The following is an 18490-nucleotide window of genomic DNA, read 5'->3' on the forward strand; positions in this document are numbered from 1 at the left end:
GTTCATTTTCATACTCATTACCATCATCATTAAGGGGTTGGGATTGGGAATCAAAATTACAAGAAGATGTATCATGGTCATAAGACCCACAATTATCACAAAATAAGCATCCGCTGGGCATGTTATTAGATGTAGAAGTAGAAGGGTTAGAACTCATACCTCTCCCCTTAGATTGGGAGGAAAAGTCTTGGCGCGAAGTGGAGGACTCAAGCTTAGCTTTGATCGATGTCATCTCCTTTCCAAGATTTGTAATTTGGGATGTCAAGTTGTTTATAGCATTGAGGTGATCTACCGAATAAGCCGCCCCCACTCTTGCTTGTGGATTCTCTTTCATTTTCTTGCCAATCCATGTGGTGCCTTACCACATCTTCAATGATCTCAATCACTTGATCTTCGGTTTTATTCATGATTGGCCCACCGGCTCCCGCATCCAAGCTTGTTTTGCCTTGAGAACTCAAGCCTCCATAGAAGATTTGTAAAACTTGGTATGTTGGGATTCCATGGTGAGGGCACTCTCTTTGGTACTCCTTGTACCTCTCCCAAGCTTCATAGATAGTCTCACTACCCCTTTGCCGAAAGCCTTGAATTAGAGCTCTTGCCTCGGCCGTCTTCTTTTGAGAGTAGAATCTCCCTAAGAAATCTGTGGTGACCTCATCCCAAGTCCTCAAAGAATTGGGTCTCACCTCCTTCTCAAGCCATTCGAGAGCCCTTCCTATTAAGGAGAAAGGAAATAGTTTTAGTCTCACAAACTCTTGAGTGACCCCATTCACCTTGATCGTGTTGCAATATTTCTCAAACTCGTTCAAATGTGCAAGAGGGCACTCGTGTTTTGCTCCACTAAATTGTCTCCTCTCAATCAAATTTATCATTGCGGGCCTAATCTCGAAGTCATTGGCCGGGGTGTTTGGGGGAGCAATCCCACTTGAAGCTCTATAAGCTCCCGGAGTTCCCATCTCCTTCAAAGGTCTTGGAGGTGGTGGTGGTGGGTTGTCACCCATTGGATTTCTTTGTGGTTCCGGGTTGGATTCTCTTCTTGGGGAAGTGGAGGACCGCGAACGAGATCTCCTTCTTCTTCTAAGGGTTTGCTCAATCTCGGGATCGTAAGGCACCAACTCACGATGTTGAGTCCTACGCATACGCACTCAACAAACACAATTAGTAGCAAGGCTACAAGCGTAGCCAAAAAGGAAAACAACTCTTTTTGTGTTTTTTTCAAAGGTGAATTAGACTCAAGCAATCAAATAGAAATCAACAACACCGCTCCCCGGCAACGGCGCCATTTTGACGAGCGCTAAATCGGTCGCACAATTTAGGCTCATTCAAACACATTTATAACAAACACCTCACTCAAACAAGTACAATGGCAAGCAAAGGTTCGGTCCACGGAGAACGGGAATCAAATGCTAAATAATCTTAATGCTCAAGCTGAATCGAAATCAAGGTATAAGTGGTGATTAACTAACAAACTACAACTAAAGGTTGAATTCAAGGGATTAAAACACTAGGGGAATGGGATTCACTCAACCAATAGCAATTAGGAAAATAGGGAGGAATGAGGGTAATGGAATAGCAAAGACCACATGTAAGATCAACATCAAACGATATGAAAACAACTCAGATTACTAAGCTTAGATCCCTCATTAACTTAGCAACAAAAGATACATAATCATATTGCAATAGGTAATGAAACATTCAACTCACATTTCCATGTCGAACCAAACTGAACCTCTTGATGTAGGAGCGCAGTCCCTCCTTCTCTCCCTGCTGTACGACCCCTAGATCAAGGGTGGTCTTCTTAGCAGGAATGTTCATTGCAAAATTTGAAGTGAACAAGTAGGCGAGGGTCTTAAAATTGTTGATACACCCGGCCGGCAAGTTGCCAAACCATTGTTGGGCAACTCCTTTCAAAGTGGCCGGGAAACACTTGCACCATGTGGCATCATCCAACCCTTGGAGGTACATTAAGTTGGTGTATGCCATCATGTGATCTTCTGGGTTGGTAGTGCCATCATATGCCTCTACCAACACATTTTTTACTTTGGCCGGCTGAGCGGCCTCTATTATTTCCTTAGAAAAGGCGGATGGTTGTTCTCCAAGTTTGAGCAACCTAAGTTGCCAGTCCAAAGGCTGGACATTCCTTGCCGCTTGTCCTCCAAAAAGAGTAGGTTACATGAAGTATTGGGACCGCGGGACGTATGGTTGAGGGACATACAGGGCCACCTAATGCTTTTGGGAAGCAGAACGAGAGGAGGCTTCGGGCGTCTGGCTCTCATAATTTAATCTTGAATACCTCAGGGAGGTATTATGTGGGCTGTCCTGAAAATCAGACGTAAAGGACGACTTTGACAGTCGGTCACTCTTCTTCTACTCAAGCAACATTCGAGCATCAAAAAATGTTCTCTTTGACCCATCCGGCTGAATATGACGAATGGGCTTTCTCTTCCCTGGTGAGGGAAAGCGATACTTAGTTAGGTCGATCACTGGCGCCCCCCTCTCCCTAGGCTTAGGGTAAGGGGTTGCCTCCCAATCCTTTACAAGCTTCTTCCTCCCAGATTGGGAGGGTCTTCTGGCCGACTGTTCCTTTGGTGGAACAGGCGTCCTCTTATTGATCAGCTCTTGGATCTCCCCTTTGAAGCTATTCATGAAGGTCATGAGTTTTCTTTTAGTGATGGGGGCAGATCCCTCGGTCGCTTGTTGATGGTCAAGCGGCTGGCCGGCTGGTTTACTAGATCCAGCCAGGCAGTCCTCCCGTTCCCTCCTTTCGGTGGGACGGGTGCGTCGAGCTCTAAGGGTCCCGTCAGGGGTCGTGCGAGTCTCGACCTCGGTATCATTATCTGTATCCTGGTCAGTGTAGACCTGAGGGTCATCCATGGGACGCATGTCACTTAAAATCGATACAGACTGTGATTCCATCTCGAAAGTACTCTCCCCACAGACGGCGGAAAAATGTTTCGGGGTTTTTTTATGTCCTGCGGGAGAGTTACAATTTCGGGACTAGATCCGTGCGTCTGTACCTGCAAAACAACGAAGACTTCGGGTGGTGGGAGCTCCGCCTCCGACGATCAAGTTAGTACTGGTATATGGAGTAAAAAGGTGCGAAAAGTAAAAGGGTGATCTGGTTCCTCTAGGGAGAGGAGTGATAAGGAAGTGCAAATAATGCTAAGTTTGGTCTAGCGATTAGTATGCACGTGTGCTTAGGCTTCTCTTGGTGAGATGATTCTTTCTCAATGTGTTAAATGGAGGCTTAAATACTGTATTTATAGCCTCGAAGCGTGTGTCCAATACTAGGTTTTAGGTAAACCTAGGACTGATTAGGCCTTGCCTCGGAAATCGGGCCTTGGTGGCCGTTCTCCAAGTTGGCATGTCATGGGCCACGTGGCGTGGCACGATTGGTCCATGCTGGACTGATTTCTTCTTGACACGTGTCAGGTCCTTGTTGGTCCATGTGGCGGACACATGGCAGGACCTGATTGGTCCACGTGGCAGACAGTGATTGGTTGGGGGAAAATCTCCTAATCAAATAGTCATTCATATTTCTGGTTTATTGCTATATATACTTAATAAACGATCTATCCACAACCCACACCAAAAAAATCCAAGATTTCAAACAAATACAATGTCTTCCATTAGCTCAACCTCTAATTCATCTGATTTGGATAAATATGCACAATTTGATGAACTAGTTGACGAACTCTTCACAAACCACTTACCAACTATGTTGCTTTCCCAACCACAAGCCCATCCCGTAATTGAAATTAATGTAGTCGTAATATATTTATCTTTGTAATGTTATCAAACTTCTAAAAATAAATGAGTTTTTAATCAAATGGTTGATTGTTCGTGTAAATTCTTAATTAAACTAATAATTACTGTCAAATAATTAATTAAATAATTACTAATTATAATTAGATTTATTTGTTTCCTAATCGTTATTTTATAAAAGTATATACTTTCTTCGTTCTTTTTTTATTGCACCATAAGGGATTTCACGCTTGCCAATGCATTATTTTGACTATTAATATCTTTAATTATACTTTATTAAAAATTATAAAAATTTGATATTTGAAAAGTAGATTTCGAGACGTATCTAACTAGACCTCACACAACTATGTTTTTCTTTACGGATAAATCACAAAAGATGGTCAAAGAAGATTATGTGAATAGTGTAAAAGTCCTTATGGTACAATAAAAGAAAAACGGAGGAAGTATTTTAATAAAAACATAAGTTAATAAAATATGGTGATTTGTAGGAGAGAGAAAATGTTAGTGGGATATTGAAAAAAGTAAGAGAGAGAGTGGTAAGGAATTTTTATTTTTATTTTTTATTTTTATCATTGGTGGGATAAAATTTCCTCACCAAATTTCCTCACGAGGAAAATGAGGATTTTAGAGAGATTTTTCTCTCATTGTTGACAATGCTTTTTTCATGCTCAATAACTTTGGAACTTGTGAAACTATATGGCTTTGGCTAACCATGTAAGTTTGAGCAAGCTACAAATATTTCTTCCAGACTAGCTAGCTTCTACCAGTGCATTAATATTCTACCGCTGTTGATGCTCTTAGTCATTATAAACAAATTCGTGGATTTGAATTCAAGTTAAAAACTAAAAAGGTTGGATTAATAACATGTCAAGTCTAAGACTCACTAGATTAAATAAAAGTTAAGTTTATATGTATTGAACAAGTGATTTTGAGTAATAATAATAACAATTTGGTACTAAGTAATTATAATGTCGAGTAATATTATGTAATTTTTGGATATAAATGATTTTGATTAAAAGGTTTTTTGTTATAAAGTGGGTGGTTGATAAGTAAAATTTCAAATTGACTATATAAGATGGGTTTGAATTCGAGGCTTATCGACTGAAACCAGACTCAATTTAACTTAAAATTTTCAAATCGAGTCAGTTTTTAATATCAAACTAGAGTGTGTCCCGGGTGATGCCTTGGATTGTTAGTTTGTACTTTGTACTTCTTTAATTTGATAATTATGTTCAACTGTTTGTATAACTAGTGTGTGATACGGGCATTCCTAGGAAGTTACGGTTTTTTTTTTACCTCATATGTATTTATTTTCAATCTTGTGAAGAATAAATAAATTAAATAAAATCTAATTTAAAAGGAATATATAATGTTAATTATGTGAAATTTAAAACACTAATAAAAGTTGGTTGAGATGGTAAGTGCATAACTTTTGCAAGCTTACTTGTCGCATGTATTTCGAATAGTGACGTGACATTGTGACATGGTGTCATATAAGTTGAAGAGTGTCACGTGACACCGTTCCTTTAAAAGAAACGCCTTCTAATATATAGTATAGATATGAGTTGATATTATAGGCGTGTCATTAATATTCGTCTTAGATCTATATTTTTCTTTTCCCCCTTTCGATCTTTTTCACGTTTGCGCTGCACCCCTTCCCCCTCTTCTCTCTCCTCCATTGAAGCGTACTCTGAATTCTCCATTGAAGCGGCTTCGAAGCTTTTTCTCTACAATTGAAGCAGCTTCTAAGGTAAGATGTTTTATATTTCAATCATCGAATTTCAATTTCACAATCTAGTGTTTAATTGTTAATTTAATTTTCAGTTATAGTCAATTTAGGGTTCTTCTAAGTTGGATTATTAAACTATTGATTGTAATTACTGAAGTTACGAAAGATTATAACGAGCGATCTCGTTGCTATAATTTTGCAATTCATATTGTTAAGGAAGAAAAATTAGCGTAATTTATCGAGTTTAGTTTGATAATTGAGTCAACTTTGGTTGTTAATATGTTGCAGGCTTTGGTTTATATAACTCTTTAATGTCAGGCGAATTCATGAAAATAGTTATTTTTTTCTTAGGCCCAGGATGGGTTTGTTTTGCATATATGAGATTTTTATCTTGCTCAATTTGGGTTATTTAAAATAAAAAAAAAAACCTAATTTTGGTTGAGCTAGGGTTTTGAATTTTTTAGGTAATTATTTTTGTTTGCTTACTTGATTTGTGGTACTCTAGTTGTTTATTAGTTGCTTAATTTGTTAATTTTTTTGTCTATTTTTTTGGCATGATTTAGCTGATATTTTTCGAATCCAATTGGGTTTATTAATTATGTTTATTACTTGCTTTAAATTAATATTTTCTTAGATTTTTGCTGAATTTTTTGGAAAGATGATCAGTGTGATTATTGATGTGTTTAATCTTTGCAAGCAATTTTTTAGTAAGGAAAGTAGGTATCTTGGGACATTTTGGGTGGAGGAATAAGTAAATAGCCTTTTTTTGTTCTTAATTCCTTTATTTAATGTGTATCATGGCTTCATTTATTGCTATTTTTGACAGATTGTTTGCTAAATTCTGGTCTGAGTTATGGGCTTATTGGACTGTGGGTTGTGTCCTTGACTTGGTACTTGAGGAATCATGGGTCGTTGATGGGCTGATACTTTAGCTAGTTAAGTTGTTCTGGGGTAGAAATTTATAAGTTTTACTGGACATGAGTTAGTATTTGGACTTGAGCTAATGGCTGGAAATGCGAAGTTTGAATTGAGTTCTGCCAGTCCGGATAATTCAGGCTTTTCAGGGAGCTATTCAAATGGACAGCGAAGTAGTTATGCGGGTCCTACTTTGGATAGGTCCGGAAGCTTTCGTGAGGGAAGTGATGGTAGGAATTATAGCTCTGGATCTGGCACATCGAAAATGAATGCTTCACCGATGGCCGATTTGCCACCATTATCCCAGTGTTTGGTTCTGGAGCCCATTACAATGGGAGATCTGAAAAATATACGGGCAGGTGAATTGAAGAGGGCATTAGGTTATTCCTTTGGTAATGCCTCTGAAGATAATTCTCTTGGAGCAGGTCATGCTAAGCCTCCACCGAATTCGGCTACTGAAGAATTGAAACGCTTGAAAGCAGGTGTTTATGAAGGATCTCTGAAGGCTAGGTACTTATTAATGCTAAATGCATGCATATAATTCAGTGGTCTTGTATCATTTTGATGATTTTGGTTATACTATCTCCCTTTGGAGTATTTTATGTAAACCCAGTATATTTATGCAGGAGAAACATTCATGTGCTGAAAGTTATACTGATGTTATCCTTTTGTCTTTTTATTTATTCATCTATAGTGTTAGCATTGTATTTGCGCTTCAAATGTGGGTGTCTTTTTGCCTAGATTTGATTTTATGCTTAAAAGAGGTATGCTAATGCTAAATGCAGGACTAGGGTCAAAAGATTGGATGATTCGTTAAATAAATTGAACAAGTATTTTGAAGCTTCAAACTCAAAGAAGCAATTGCCAAACGAAAGATCAGGTGGTTCAAACTTGCTGAAGATGGGAGCCCAGTCACACCGAAACTCACCAGATCTCGCAACCCAAAAGTTAGAGGACAGAAGTAAGAACATGGGTCACAATAAGCGTGCCCGTACACCAATGGGGGAAATGCGGGTATGTATATACCATACACCAAGTTATATTCCTTTTTCTTATGTAGTTCAATCCTTTGGCTTTGCCATTAAATTTGTTTAATTTTATGCTTTACTGGAGCGCCATAGCTAGCCATGTCTAGGGAGCTCTTTTGGTTTGGTCTTATGTCACAAATTTAGTTGTTGGCAGTATTAATGAGGAAAAATATGTAATGAAATTTTTTTGTAGGGGTATATATATCCGCACACTATTCTCTAATATTCGAAAAAGAGGCAATTAACATAAATGAGGGAAAACAAATGAACAAACATTTTTAGGGGTATAAATGTCCGCACACTTTTCATAACATGAATGAGGGAAAAAAATAAACAAACATTTTTATGGTATACATGTCTGCACACTATTCATAAGAGTTTGCTTGAACTTTTTAAAAGGTAGGGAAGTATCATATGCATAGTAATTTTATTGGCATTATCAATGACTGATTGACTGTGCTTTATTTTTGCTAATCACTGAAGACTGAAAGATACCTTTTTGAATCTCACATATATTGATGATTAGAAATATAAAGGAGGGCACATCTCTTGCCTTTTCTGTCAAAATGAGCTTTTACATTCCCAGATCCCAGTTCTGTTTCCATTATTAGCCTTTTGTTTAGATTGTCCTCAATCGGTTAATTTTAGTTATTAGTTGCTGTAATCTATGGGGTTTGTTGGGGAAATTTGCCCTGCTCTTATTTCCAGTGGCTTTGAGTTATGTTGACAGTTGTGCTTTGCAACTGTTGATGTATCTGTATAACTTCCATTAATTTTTGGTTGTTTAAAATTTTCAGTCAGAAGGACGGAGCAATGGAGTCCCAAGGCAACATTTAGTGATGGGAAAGGATAAAGATGGACCTAAGGAGGGTAGCTCTGAACTTGGTGAAGAAAAAATTCGCAGATTACCTGCTGGTGGAGAAGGATGGGACAAAAAAATGAAAAGAAAACGTTCAGTAAGTAGTGTATTCCCTAGGTCGGTTGATGGTGATGGAGAGCTTAAGAGGACCATGCACGGTAGGCTTGGCAATGATTCTGGAATTCACTCTTCAGATGCTCTTGGCTTCAGGTGTTTTACTTTTTCTTCGATCTAAAAGTTTGGCCTCATGCCTTCTAATATGGCTGAAAAGCTTCTATATTTTCTTGGCCATTGTATATTGCACTCCTCTTGCTGCATGACCAGTGATAACAGTAATAAGGCCTTGGAGCTGGATTAAATTTTTGCAGGAAGGAACTGTAGGATACAATCCTAAAACCCTTAGGAAGACTAACTGAAATCAGTTTTGAGTACTCCTTAGCAGCCTTTACAGAACTCTAGGCACCAGCAGTGTTACTGTGACTGTTGGGTCAACATATATGTCATATGTCATATTATTAGTCTACGACCTGTTATCTAAGAATGCTTTTCTATGTGGATAGGAAAAAATTGCACCAGGAGCATATAGTTGATTTAGTTGATAGGTACCTAGACCTGATTAATAAAATTATCTTGCTATAGATGGATACTTTTTTTTTTTTTTTTTTTTTTAATAAATTCATGGGTCAATCTCTTAATTCTACTATGTCCATTCCAGATTTTAGATCAGCCTTGTTAGTTGCCTTTCACACGCTCAATCTCTATAAAAATTGGCAAGGTGAACTCTATCGGTTATGGAGACTGAGTTTGAAACCGGCCAAGTTTGGCATTTGTTCTTGAGAATTCTTTCTTCCCGTGTCTGTTTTGCAATTAGGTCAACTGTGAAAGTTTAAATCTTGCAGATCCGGATCTTCCAATGGTACTAATGGAAGCAACAAGTTAGAAAGAGCTCCATCACCTGTGAGCTTGAGCGGTCGTATGACACCTAAGAATGAATTGGACAAGACTTCACTTTCTAGGGAACTTACTGGAATGAACAAGGAACGATTACTACCAAAAGGAAATTCTAAGTATGTAATAGCTCCAATTGTTTGGATACTAACTGCTTTGAGTTAAATTTTTATGATCATAATTTTGTGGCAGCTTAAAATGCATGCTGATCTAGATTTTTAATGATGACCTCTCATCTTTGTATCATTTAGGTTAAATATGCGTGAGGATCCCCATGTGTTCAGCCCTGGTTCCATTACGAAGGGCAAGGCTTCAAGAGCTCACCGATCTGGTCCTGCCTCTGTAGGAAATTCATCTCCGAGCTTCTCGCGAATGTCTGGGGCAGCAGAAGACTGGGAACAACCCCTTAATGTAAATAAGGTCCATTCTTTGGCTGGAGTGAATAATCGTAAACGTCCCCTACCCTCTACCGATTCATCATCTGGAATGGCTCAATGGGTGGGTCAAAGACCACAAAAAATTTCCCGTAATCGGAGAACAAATATTGTGTCTCCTACTTCCAATCATGATGAAGCACAGATTTCATCTGAAGGATGCACTCCCAATGATTTTAGCACCAGAATATCTGGCTCTGTGAACGGGTCATTTCCTGTCAGAAATATAATGAGTAGCTCACAGCAGCTAAAGGCTAAACTTGACAATGCATCTTCTCCGGCAAGATTATCTGAAGGTGAGGAAACCAGTGCTGTTGACAACAGACTCAAGGATAAAGAGCTTGGTGGTTCTGAGTTGGATGATAAAAGTTCCAACTCTCATCAGCATGCTAGTCCTTCTGGCTTGTTCACAAAGAAGAGCAAATTGCTTGTGAAGGATGAAATTGGTGATGGTGTACGTAGACAAGGTCGAAGTGGGAGGGGCTCTTCTGTGCCAAAGGGTAGCATGTCTCCTTTAAGGGAGAAGCTGGATAATCCAACAATGGGAAAACCTGTTAGGAGTGCAAGGCCTGGTTCTGAGAAGAATGGAAGGTGAAGATGTTTTAAGTGATCAAGAGTTTACCCGTTATATAATCTAACATGGTTAGACTGATATATTATTTTCTCTATGTACTGCAGTAAGTCAGGCCGTCCTCCTCTTAAAAAGCAATCAGATCGTAAGGGATTTACCCGTCTTGGACCTCTGCCAAATAGTAGCTCTCCAGATTTCACAGGTTTGACATCTATTTGGTGTGTAACCTTTGCTAATTGTTTTTTTTGCAAAAACTGAATAGACATTTTTCTCAAGAGCAAGGGCAGTGGTTAGTTTTAACATCAGAGTTAAGGAAAGAATTAAGTTCCAAGCTGATTAACCAGTCATTGAGGCAATTTTATGAATGTCATGTATATATTAGTCGTAGAACATTGTTATAGTTGATGCTTAGTACATGAGGTGTTTTGCTGATATATTCTGAGAAAACCACCTTTGTAACCATAGTGTGATTTTCTCTTATAATTTTAGCAAAAACACCTCATGTACTAAGCACCAAATATAGCAATGTCCTAAGACTATTATTTACATGACATTACAAATTTGCAAGAAATAGATGCGAGTATGTGACCATTCAGGAATAATGTTTAAATTGTTCATCATAGAACATCTGATTATATCTGCCATGATATAATAAAAGAAGTGTTTCACTTGAGCTGTTCGCCTGTCCCTAAAATAAAATTTAGTGTTTTGATCCTGAAATCGATTGTTCATACAATTAAATATACTATCTTTTTGGCACTATTGTGTTTGACTGACTAGAGTTGAAGTAATTTTTAAAGGAAATTAATTACTGACTTAGTTGACACTTGATTTTTACTTGTGACTGTGATCAGTAAGCATGGGCTGCTTGTGCCTGTCACTTCTATGACCAACATGCTTTTTGTGTGCTGTTTCAGGTGAATCTGATGATGACCGTGATGAACTTTTAGCAGCGGCGCAGTTTGCTTGCAATGCCAGTTGTATGCCTCTATCTGAATTTTGTCTGATTTGTAATTTCATGTGGATTTGTTTTCACAAATGGTGTTTGATTTTGCAGATAATGGCTGTTCTTCTTCATTTTGGAAAAGAATGGAACCCCTTTTTAATTTTACACCAGAGGATAAATCCTTTTTGGAAGAACAGGTGATTTTGTCGTGTACAATTTGTGTATTATGTGTTTAGCAGAAGCTCCTGTATCTGTTTGATTGGAATTTGAATTCTATTTTTGCTGTTGTTGGTGGTTATGCACATGTAACAGCTAAAAATTGCAGAGGATCGTTCAAATGAAAGTGAGTCGACAAGCTTTGGCGATAATACTCTGGTATGTGCTTCTAGCATAGATTAATCTTTGATAGTTAAGTAAGTTGTTGAGCACCTTTCTAGTGCCTGTTTCACATGCCTTGAGAAATTTGTCAAAGTGAATTCCAAATGAAAGTAATATAATTGCTTTTCTTAGCTGTAAAATATGTCGCTATAGGTGGTGTGTGCTACTGTAAAGTATGTCATTGCTGGACAATGTTCAACTTCAGCTTTCAGAAATATAAAGGGCCCTTATCCCGAAATTTCTGGATGATTAATATAGTCTCATTCATAGAAGGCAGAGGGAGATTTTTGTGGCACTAAGATTCCTTGCATATCTATATTACTTAGTTTTTTATTGGTCTCTTTGATTGTAAACTTGAGTACTAGGTTTTAGGTTGTTATAGTTGTTATTTTACTTACCTTTTTGTGGCACTTGTTTTTTTTTTTTTTTTTTTTTCCTTTTTTGCGTGTGTGTGTGTGTGTTGTGGATTGCTTGCTACATTATATGCTGTTACTCTGTTATTTTAAGGTAGCACTGTATTATAGTTTTTTAATGTTGACTATATATATATATACTCTTAAAATGCATGTGGTTACTGTTCATCCTCATCTTGCAGAGAAATGTTACTGAAATAGAACATTTTCGGACACAAAGTTTTGTTTCCGGAGAAACCAAGATATGCACCCTGGACAATGGGATGACAGAATCAGCCAAGACAGGAGACTTCATTAATCACTTTCAGGATTATGATTCTTCATGTAGAGGATCAGACTCTCAAAAAGGGCCTAACAGCCTCACCCCATTATACCACAGAGTCCTCTCTGCTCTCATTGTTGAAGATGATTTTGAAGACTTTGAAGAAAACCATTTTCTTAGCAATGCTGCTTCTGTAGCTAATAGAGATGATCCATGTATGGCTGATAGAATATCTTGCAATGGCAATGCCAATCATAGGTTCTCAAATATCCACGTTCCTATGCATGATGAAATTGAGGAAGATGATTACGGTTTTACATACTCTGTTGGTCAGGCCGGTCCTGTGCTTCACAGAAATGATACAAATGGGTCACTAGCTATTCACATGAATGCATCTGGTAATTCTTCATTTGAATGTGAATATGATCAGATGTGCATGGATGATAAACTACTGCTTGAGTTGCAAAGCATTGGCTTATATCCAGAGACTGTGGTATGTATTTGTTTCAGCATCTAAAGTTGAACCTTTTGTATTTTCCTTTTGGTCTTGCTCCAACCTTGAGGTTATTTAACATTAGCCTAAACCCTTTTTGCATGCAAGTCCATACATGTGATGCTTGGTAGCATTCTGAAATTTAATCGCTTTTATCTTTTCCTTTCAGCCTGATCTAGCAGAGGGAGAGGAAGAGTTGATTAATCAAGACATCGTCCAACTTAAAAAGCAACTTTCCTCACAGGTTGATTTTTCTGTGCTTAGATTCCAGATTATTTTACTTTTGTATGTCGATGATGCAGTTCTGCTTCGACAAAATTTCACTTTCTTTTAATCCACCAATTCTTTGGATTCCTGATTATTTACCATAATGTGAAAATTACACTGCAAAATTATTATTTTTTTTGACGAGTACTATGCATTACAGAAATAAATAGCTTGCCTAGGTTTAGTTAGTTTTCTGTAGGCCCTAATGCACCACGTCAGTGTATTTACAATAGTTTATTGTAACTTCTCTTTACTTGAATTGTATTCTCTTAATATGTAATTTACATTATATACTGTGATTCTGTAGGCCATGGAAAGGAAAGCATACTTGGACAAATTAAATAAAGCTGTAGAAGACAAGGAGGTTGAAGGACGGTAAGATTATTGACTTTTTACTTACCATCTGGAGTTAACTGATGTATGTGCTACAATTAATCTTTATTTAAATTTTTTCAGGGACCTTGAGCGGCTTGCAATGAACAGGTTAATTGAGTTGGCTTACAGAAAGCTTCTGGTACTTTTTTCCCCTTACGGGCCATGTTGTTTATCTTGAAGTTATTTCTATGTGGTTTTGTTGATATTAGTGATTATCCCTGCTTGTTCTGTGTGTATATCAATATAATATTATGTCTGTAATTCTGTAGGCTACAAGTCTATTAATGCATTAATGAATGAGTGCTTTAAGTAGTTTGTTGATGGGAAGCAATTGAATGTTAGTGCGTAGTTCTTTGTCCGTCCATAAATATCAGTCCCATTTTCCTTTTACTCACATTTTTAGGAAGGTGAATAATAGAAGAAGGTAGGGTCTGGTTTGATTAAAGGTAAATTAAAAAAGAGAGTGGGATTTGGTTGATTATTGGTGAATATAATAAACAAGTGAGTGGGATTGGTTGATTAAAAGTAAATAACAATATGACAGTGAATAAATGGCACTTTTATTTGGAGACAAGATCTTTGGGGTGAAATGGGACCTTTATATTGAGATGGGAATAATAATAATAAATTTGAAACAAAAAACTTGACTTTTATCAAGAATGAAGCGAAAAAAAAGAGGATGCTTATCAGAGACAGAAAGATTTATATTGATGAAGTTTGCAATGGCTGAAGTTTCTATTGTGCCATTTTCTTGCTGTCAAATGTGAACAAGATACAATGTAAAAGCATCTCTTGTTTGTACATGGATTATGTTTAGGTGCCTGTCCCTGTCCTGTCATTGCCTTACCTTCATGTAAATTGGATAAATACGGCAAATTTATCTAGTTATTCTATACTAGTTATATTTTGGAACCTTTCTCTACCATTGTACTCTTGTGTGAACTGTGTTGTTGGAGTTTTTCTGTGGTTAGATTTCAAAGTTAGATGAATGATATCTAAAATCTGATTTTAAAAGAATGGAGGTTCAACCCCAAGAGCAACTCCTAGATCTGTGATATTAAATCTTTAGAAAGAGGTGAAAGTTATAGGATCAAATCAGTGTGTTCACTATTATATTGAATCTTCAGTACTAGTTGTGGAATTGAAGTGCTTTTGCTGCGTCATATATGTATTCATTTTTTTATCATCTAATACATAAATATGATATCTTTCATTTTCTCACCAGGCAACACGTGGAAGCAGTGCTGCTAGAATTGGGATCACTAAGGTCTCAAGACACGTGGCCTTGGCCTTTATTAGAAGAACCTTGGCTAGGTGTCGGAAATTTGAAGACGCAGGGAAGAGTTGTTTCAGTGAGCCTTCTCTTCGTGATGTTCTTCTTGCTGTACCTAGCAATAACACGGGTGGCATTCAAGCAGAACAGAACATGCGATTGGACTCCAGATCATCAGGTATTATTTTAGAAAACATCCGATCATACTAGCTTTTTTAGCTGTAGTGAAAATAAATCTTGTCTCTCCGGGACTCTGGTTTAACTCATACCACAAACATGTACCTAGCTGGTCTCTTATACTTCCTCCGTTTTTTTTTTAATTGCATCATAGGGGTTTTGGAGGCAAAATTTGGTAGTGGGAAAAAGTAAGAGAGAGAAACGTAAAAATACAAAATTGTCCATGTAATGTAAGATAAAATAAAAAGTAAGTGTGAAAAAGTAAGGGTATGTTGGGTATTTGCAGTGTGAACATAGATATTTTTTATCCTAAAAAGGAAATGATGCAATAATAAGTAAACTTCCTAAAGTAGTAAGTGATGCGATAAAAAAAGAACGGAGGAAGTATAAAGAATACTTAAACAAAAGAAGTAAATTTTTGAAGTGGGTGCAAATTATTATCATCCTATCACCCACTTAAGTAGGATGAGAAACTGTTTAACTGAACTCATGGAGTCTGAAAAGTCCCTTGATCACAAGTTATCATTTTTATTTACATACCCCTTGAAAATAACTTTCTGCTTTTAATGTTTACAGGAGCATATGTTGCTGGTCCTGAACAGCTTGATTTTCAAAATGATAAATCTGGTCGGGGTCCATTTGATGCATATGAAGCTCTTTCTCATCAGTCTGACCATGCTTTTGCAAAGAATGGACCTATATTGAACAGAGGCAAGAAGAAGGAAGTGTTGCTTGATGATGTTGGTGGAAATACTGCCCTAAGATCGACAGCAACTCTTGGATCATCTCTTTTGGGTGGAGCAAAGGGAAAGAGAACTGAAAGAGATTCCGGTGCCAAAGCTGGCCGCCCTTCAATATCTAATTTAAGGGGTGAACGGAAAACAAAATCGAAACCTAAGCAAAAGGCTGCACAGTTGTCTACACATCCAGTCCAACCTTCAGCTAATGTTTCCAGTGACATGGTTGCTAACAATAGTAATAGGAAACGTGAAGGGTTAATCTCTCCTGGAAACATTCTTGATTCATCGAAAGAGTGCAAAGATGTTATGGACCTTAGTAGCTTGCCCTTAAGTGAAATAGACTCGATTGAAGACCTTAGTGTAGCTAATGAATTTGAAGGACATCAAGATCTGAGTACTTGGTTAAATTTTGACGAGGATGGTTTGCAAGATCACGACTCCATGGGTCTTGAAATACCCATGGATGATCTATCTGAGTTAAATATGCTTATGTGAGGACAAGACACTGTACATTTCTAGCTTAAGTTGATGATAATAGTTTAATTGCTGGGAAGGAAGCCAGCTGTGTAATTTATGCCTCAGGAAATCAGCACTTGTAAATTATGCCCATTCTTTTTGTATACTTAGGTTTAGATATCACGAAAATTTGTTTATGTGATTTAAATAGTTCCACCCTTGTAACAAATCACAGATTTTACTAATAGCAATCATTTCATAATCTTTTTCCCCCCTTTTGTTTTTGTACTAGCTTGCTTCCATTTGTACATAATTTGATATTTCATAGAAATAAAATAATAAAGTTGAATTAATTTTATATTTTCTTTTCTTACGGAACACATTAATGTAATACTTGCTTTCTTTTTTATTAGATGCATCACTTTTGAAATTGCGGACTCCTGAATAATTTTTTGAGTAGAGAGAGATAGAGAGAAAAATAAAGAGGGCCCATGTGATATGTGAGAAATAGAGAGAATTTATTGACTAAAGAGAAAGTGATACATCTAAATTAATACTTCCATACATATAAAGTGATGCCTATAATAATACGGATGAAGTATTATAATGACATGATTCAGATGAATATATTAAGATCTGACATGACTATATGGAGAAAATTTGTCAATTATTGCCTCAAAATAGGGTCTTTGTCAATTACTACCCTAAAAAAATTGCTATTTACTACCCTTAAAATTGATTAATTGTCATGATAAATACCTTTTCCCATTTTCTTATGACTTAAAGATAATATAATGACATCATTTTCCAGCGAAATTGTAATTATTGGCTTTTAAATTCTAATTCATTAAAAAAGACCCCTAAATTACTATCTTTCCACCACCACACCATCATTGCTCCACCTCTGGCATCCCCTTTACACCATCCCCACGCCAATAAATTCCCCCTTCCATAGCCCCACCACCATAAACCCACCCTCTCCCTTTCTCCCACCACTGAAAATCCACTCCCTGCCTTCCCCCACCGCGAAACCCATCCCCAATCCCCGAAAACCACCCATTCACGGTCTAATAGAGGGGAGAAATGGAGGGAAATGAGGAAAAGAGAAAAGATTGAATGTATCATTTTTGTTTGGATATCTGATCTAATGCAAGGAGGGAAGGGGAGATCATTGGAATGATCTATATTTCCTTCCTCTTTTTATAAACCAAATATCTCTCCATTGTTGGGGAGATTTGGAAGGACAATGGAAGAAATGGAAGGTCACTTCTCCTTTTCTTTCCCTTCCCTCTTTTTCCTTACCCTCCCTTTCCCTTGATTCACTATTGTTATCCAAACATACTGTAAAAAAGCGAAAAAGCTTTCAGTGCAATTCCAGTATATGTGGATGATATAATTATAGAAGAAAACGATATTACAACGGTGCATCCTAGAAAAAACATTTCTATTAATTCAATTCCACATGCATGAAAGATGTGGGTGAGCTTAACACATTGTTTGGATAGAGGGATTTGGGGGAAAAGTAAGAGAAGGGAAAGGGAGGGATGCAGTTTCCTTTGTTCAGATACTAAATTAAGGAGGTGAAGGAAATAGAAGAGAAAGAAATAGGGGTTTGGGGAGGGAGATATTTCATTAATCATGTACAAACAATTCCAAATTTGAAAAGATTTGGAAGGAATATACATCATAAAATTGATTTATTGTTAAAAGACAACCAGACATGTTTGTATTCGTAAAATTGATCTTTTATTTTAGCATGTGGTTTCCTCTCTCCTCCTCTAATCCAGCCCAAAATCCACTCTATTCATCCCTTAAGCAACTCTAACCACCCTAAAATTAACTCCAATCATCACAACAAATCGCCAAGCAATCGGATCTAAAGAGCTTTTAAATACACATACTCAGAGAGAGAGAGAGAGAGAGAGAGAGAGAGAGAGACTAATGTAAAAAGGAGGGGTGGCGTTGGTGACGGTAGCAATAAAGTGGTGGTGGTGGTACCCTTTTTGATATTAAGACAAAGTGTGTAGATTTTGAGAAAATACAAGTTTAACTCCTAGATAAACAAGCAATGTTTATCCATTGGCAATTGGGTAATTAAATTTCTTTGATATTTGTGTAAAAACAATAAAAAAAAAATCTATTAATTCCCTGTTTGTACATCTGACATCAGTTTTTGAGCTTCTTGTTTCACCATTAATGGAGATCAATAGCTCACAAGCAATTTCAAAATGAAAAGTTTAACTTCAATGGAGGAGGGAAGCTCACCTACCATTTGGGGTTAACCATACCCTTTATTCCTCCCTTTTCTCATAGGGTTTTCGTTTAATTCAACGGCAAAGCTGTTGGAAATTGTGGTGCCGATGTTGGCAAAGTCTCCATTGAAATAACTTGAAGAAGAAGATGAAGGTGAGTGGAGATCGAAGGAAGGAATAGATGAAGAGGATGGAGGTGGGTGAAAGAAGGA

At 37.3% G+C, this 18490-nt stretch overlaps 1 protein-coding gene across 1 annotated transcript; it reads left to right on the forward strand.

Annotated features, from left to right (window-relative positions):
* The first annotated feature begins 5347 nt into the window (after positions 1 to 5347).
* LOC110697476 lies at positions 5348 to 16379 on the forward strand. Its single transcript, XM_021874848.1, has 16 exons — positions 5348 to 5512; positions 6318 to 6916; positions 7192 to 7420; positions 8232 to 8503; positions 9193 to 9360; positions 9493 to 10266; positions 10354 to 10448; positions 11164 to 11226; positions 11304 to 11389; positions 11505 to 11567; positions 12166 to 12738; positions 12908 to 12982; positions 13313 to 13380; positions 13462 to 13519; positions 14606 to 14831; positions 15407 to 16379. Exons 2-16 carry the CDS (start codon positions 6495 to 6497, stop codon positions 16063 to 16065), a joined length of 3831 nt encoding a protein of 1276 aa, XP_021730540.1. The 5' UTR covers positions 5348 to 5512; positions 6318 to 6494; the 3' UTR covers positions 16066 to 16379.
* Positions 16380 to 18490: the final 2111 nt, after the last annotated feature.

The sequence above is a fragment of the Chenopodium quinoa genome, unplaced genomic scaffold, assembly GCF_001683475.1.
Source record: "Chenopodium quinoa cultivar QQ74 unplaced genomic scaffold, ASM168347v1, whole genome shotgun sequence".
Lineage (NCBI taxonomy): Eukaryota > Viridiplantae > Streptophyta > Magnoliopsida > Caryophyllales > Amaranthaceae > Chenopodium > Chenopodium quinoa.

Bases quoted from the DNA above. Each gene is read 5' to 3' on its own strand.
- LOC110697476 (XM_021874848.1), top strand. From the start codon at position 6,495: ATGGCTGGAAATGCGAAGTTTGAATTGAGTTCTGCCAGTCCGGATAAT. The intron at 11,390-11,504 runs GTGATTTTGTCG...CACATGTAACAG, and splicing joins AATCCTTTTTGGAAGAACAG to CTAAAAATTGCAGAGGATCG. The intron at 11,568-12,165 runs GTATGTGCTTCT...CTCATCTTGCAG, and splicing joins GCTTTGGCGATAATACTCTG to AGAAATGTTACTGAAATAGA.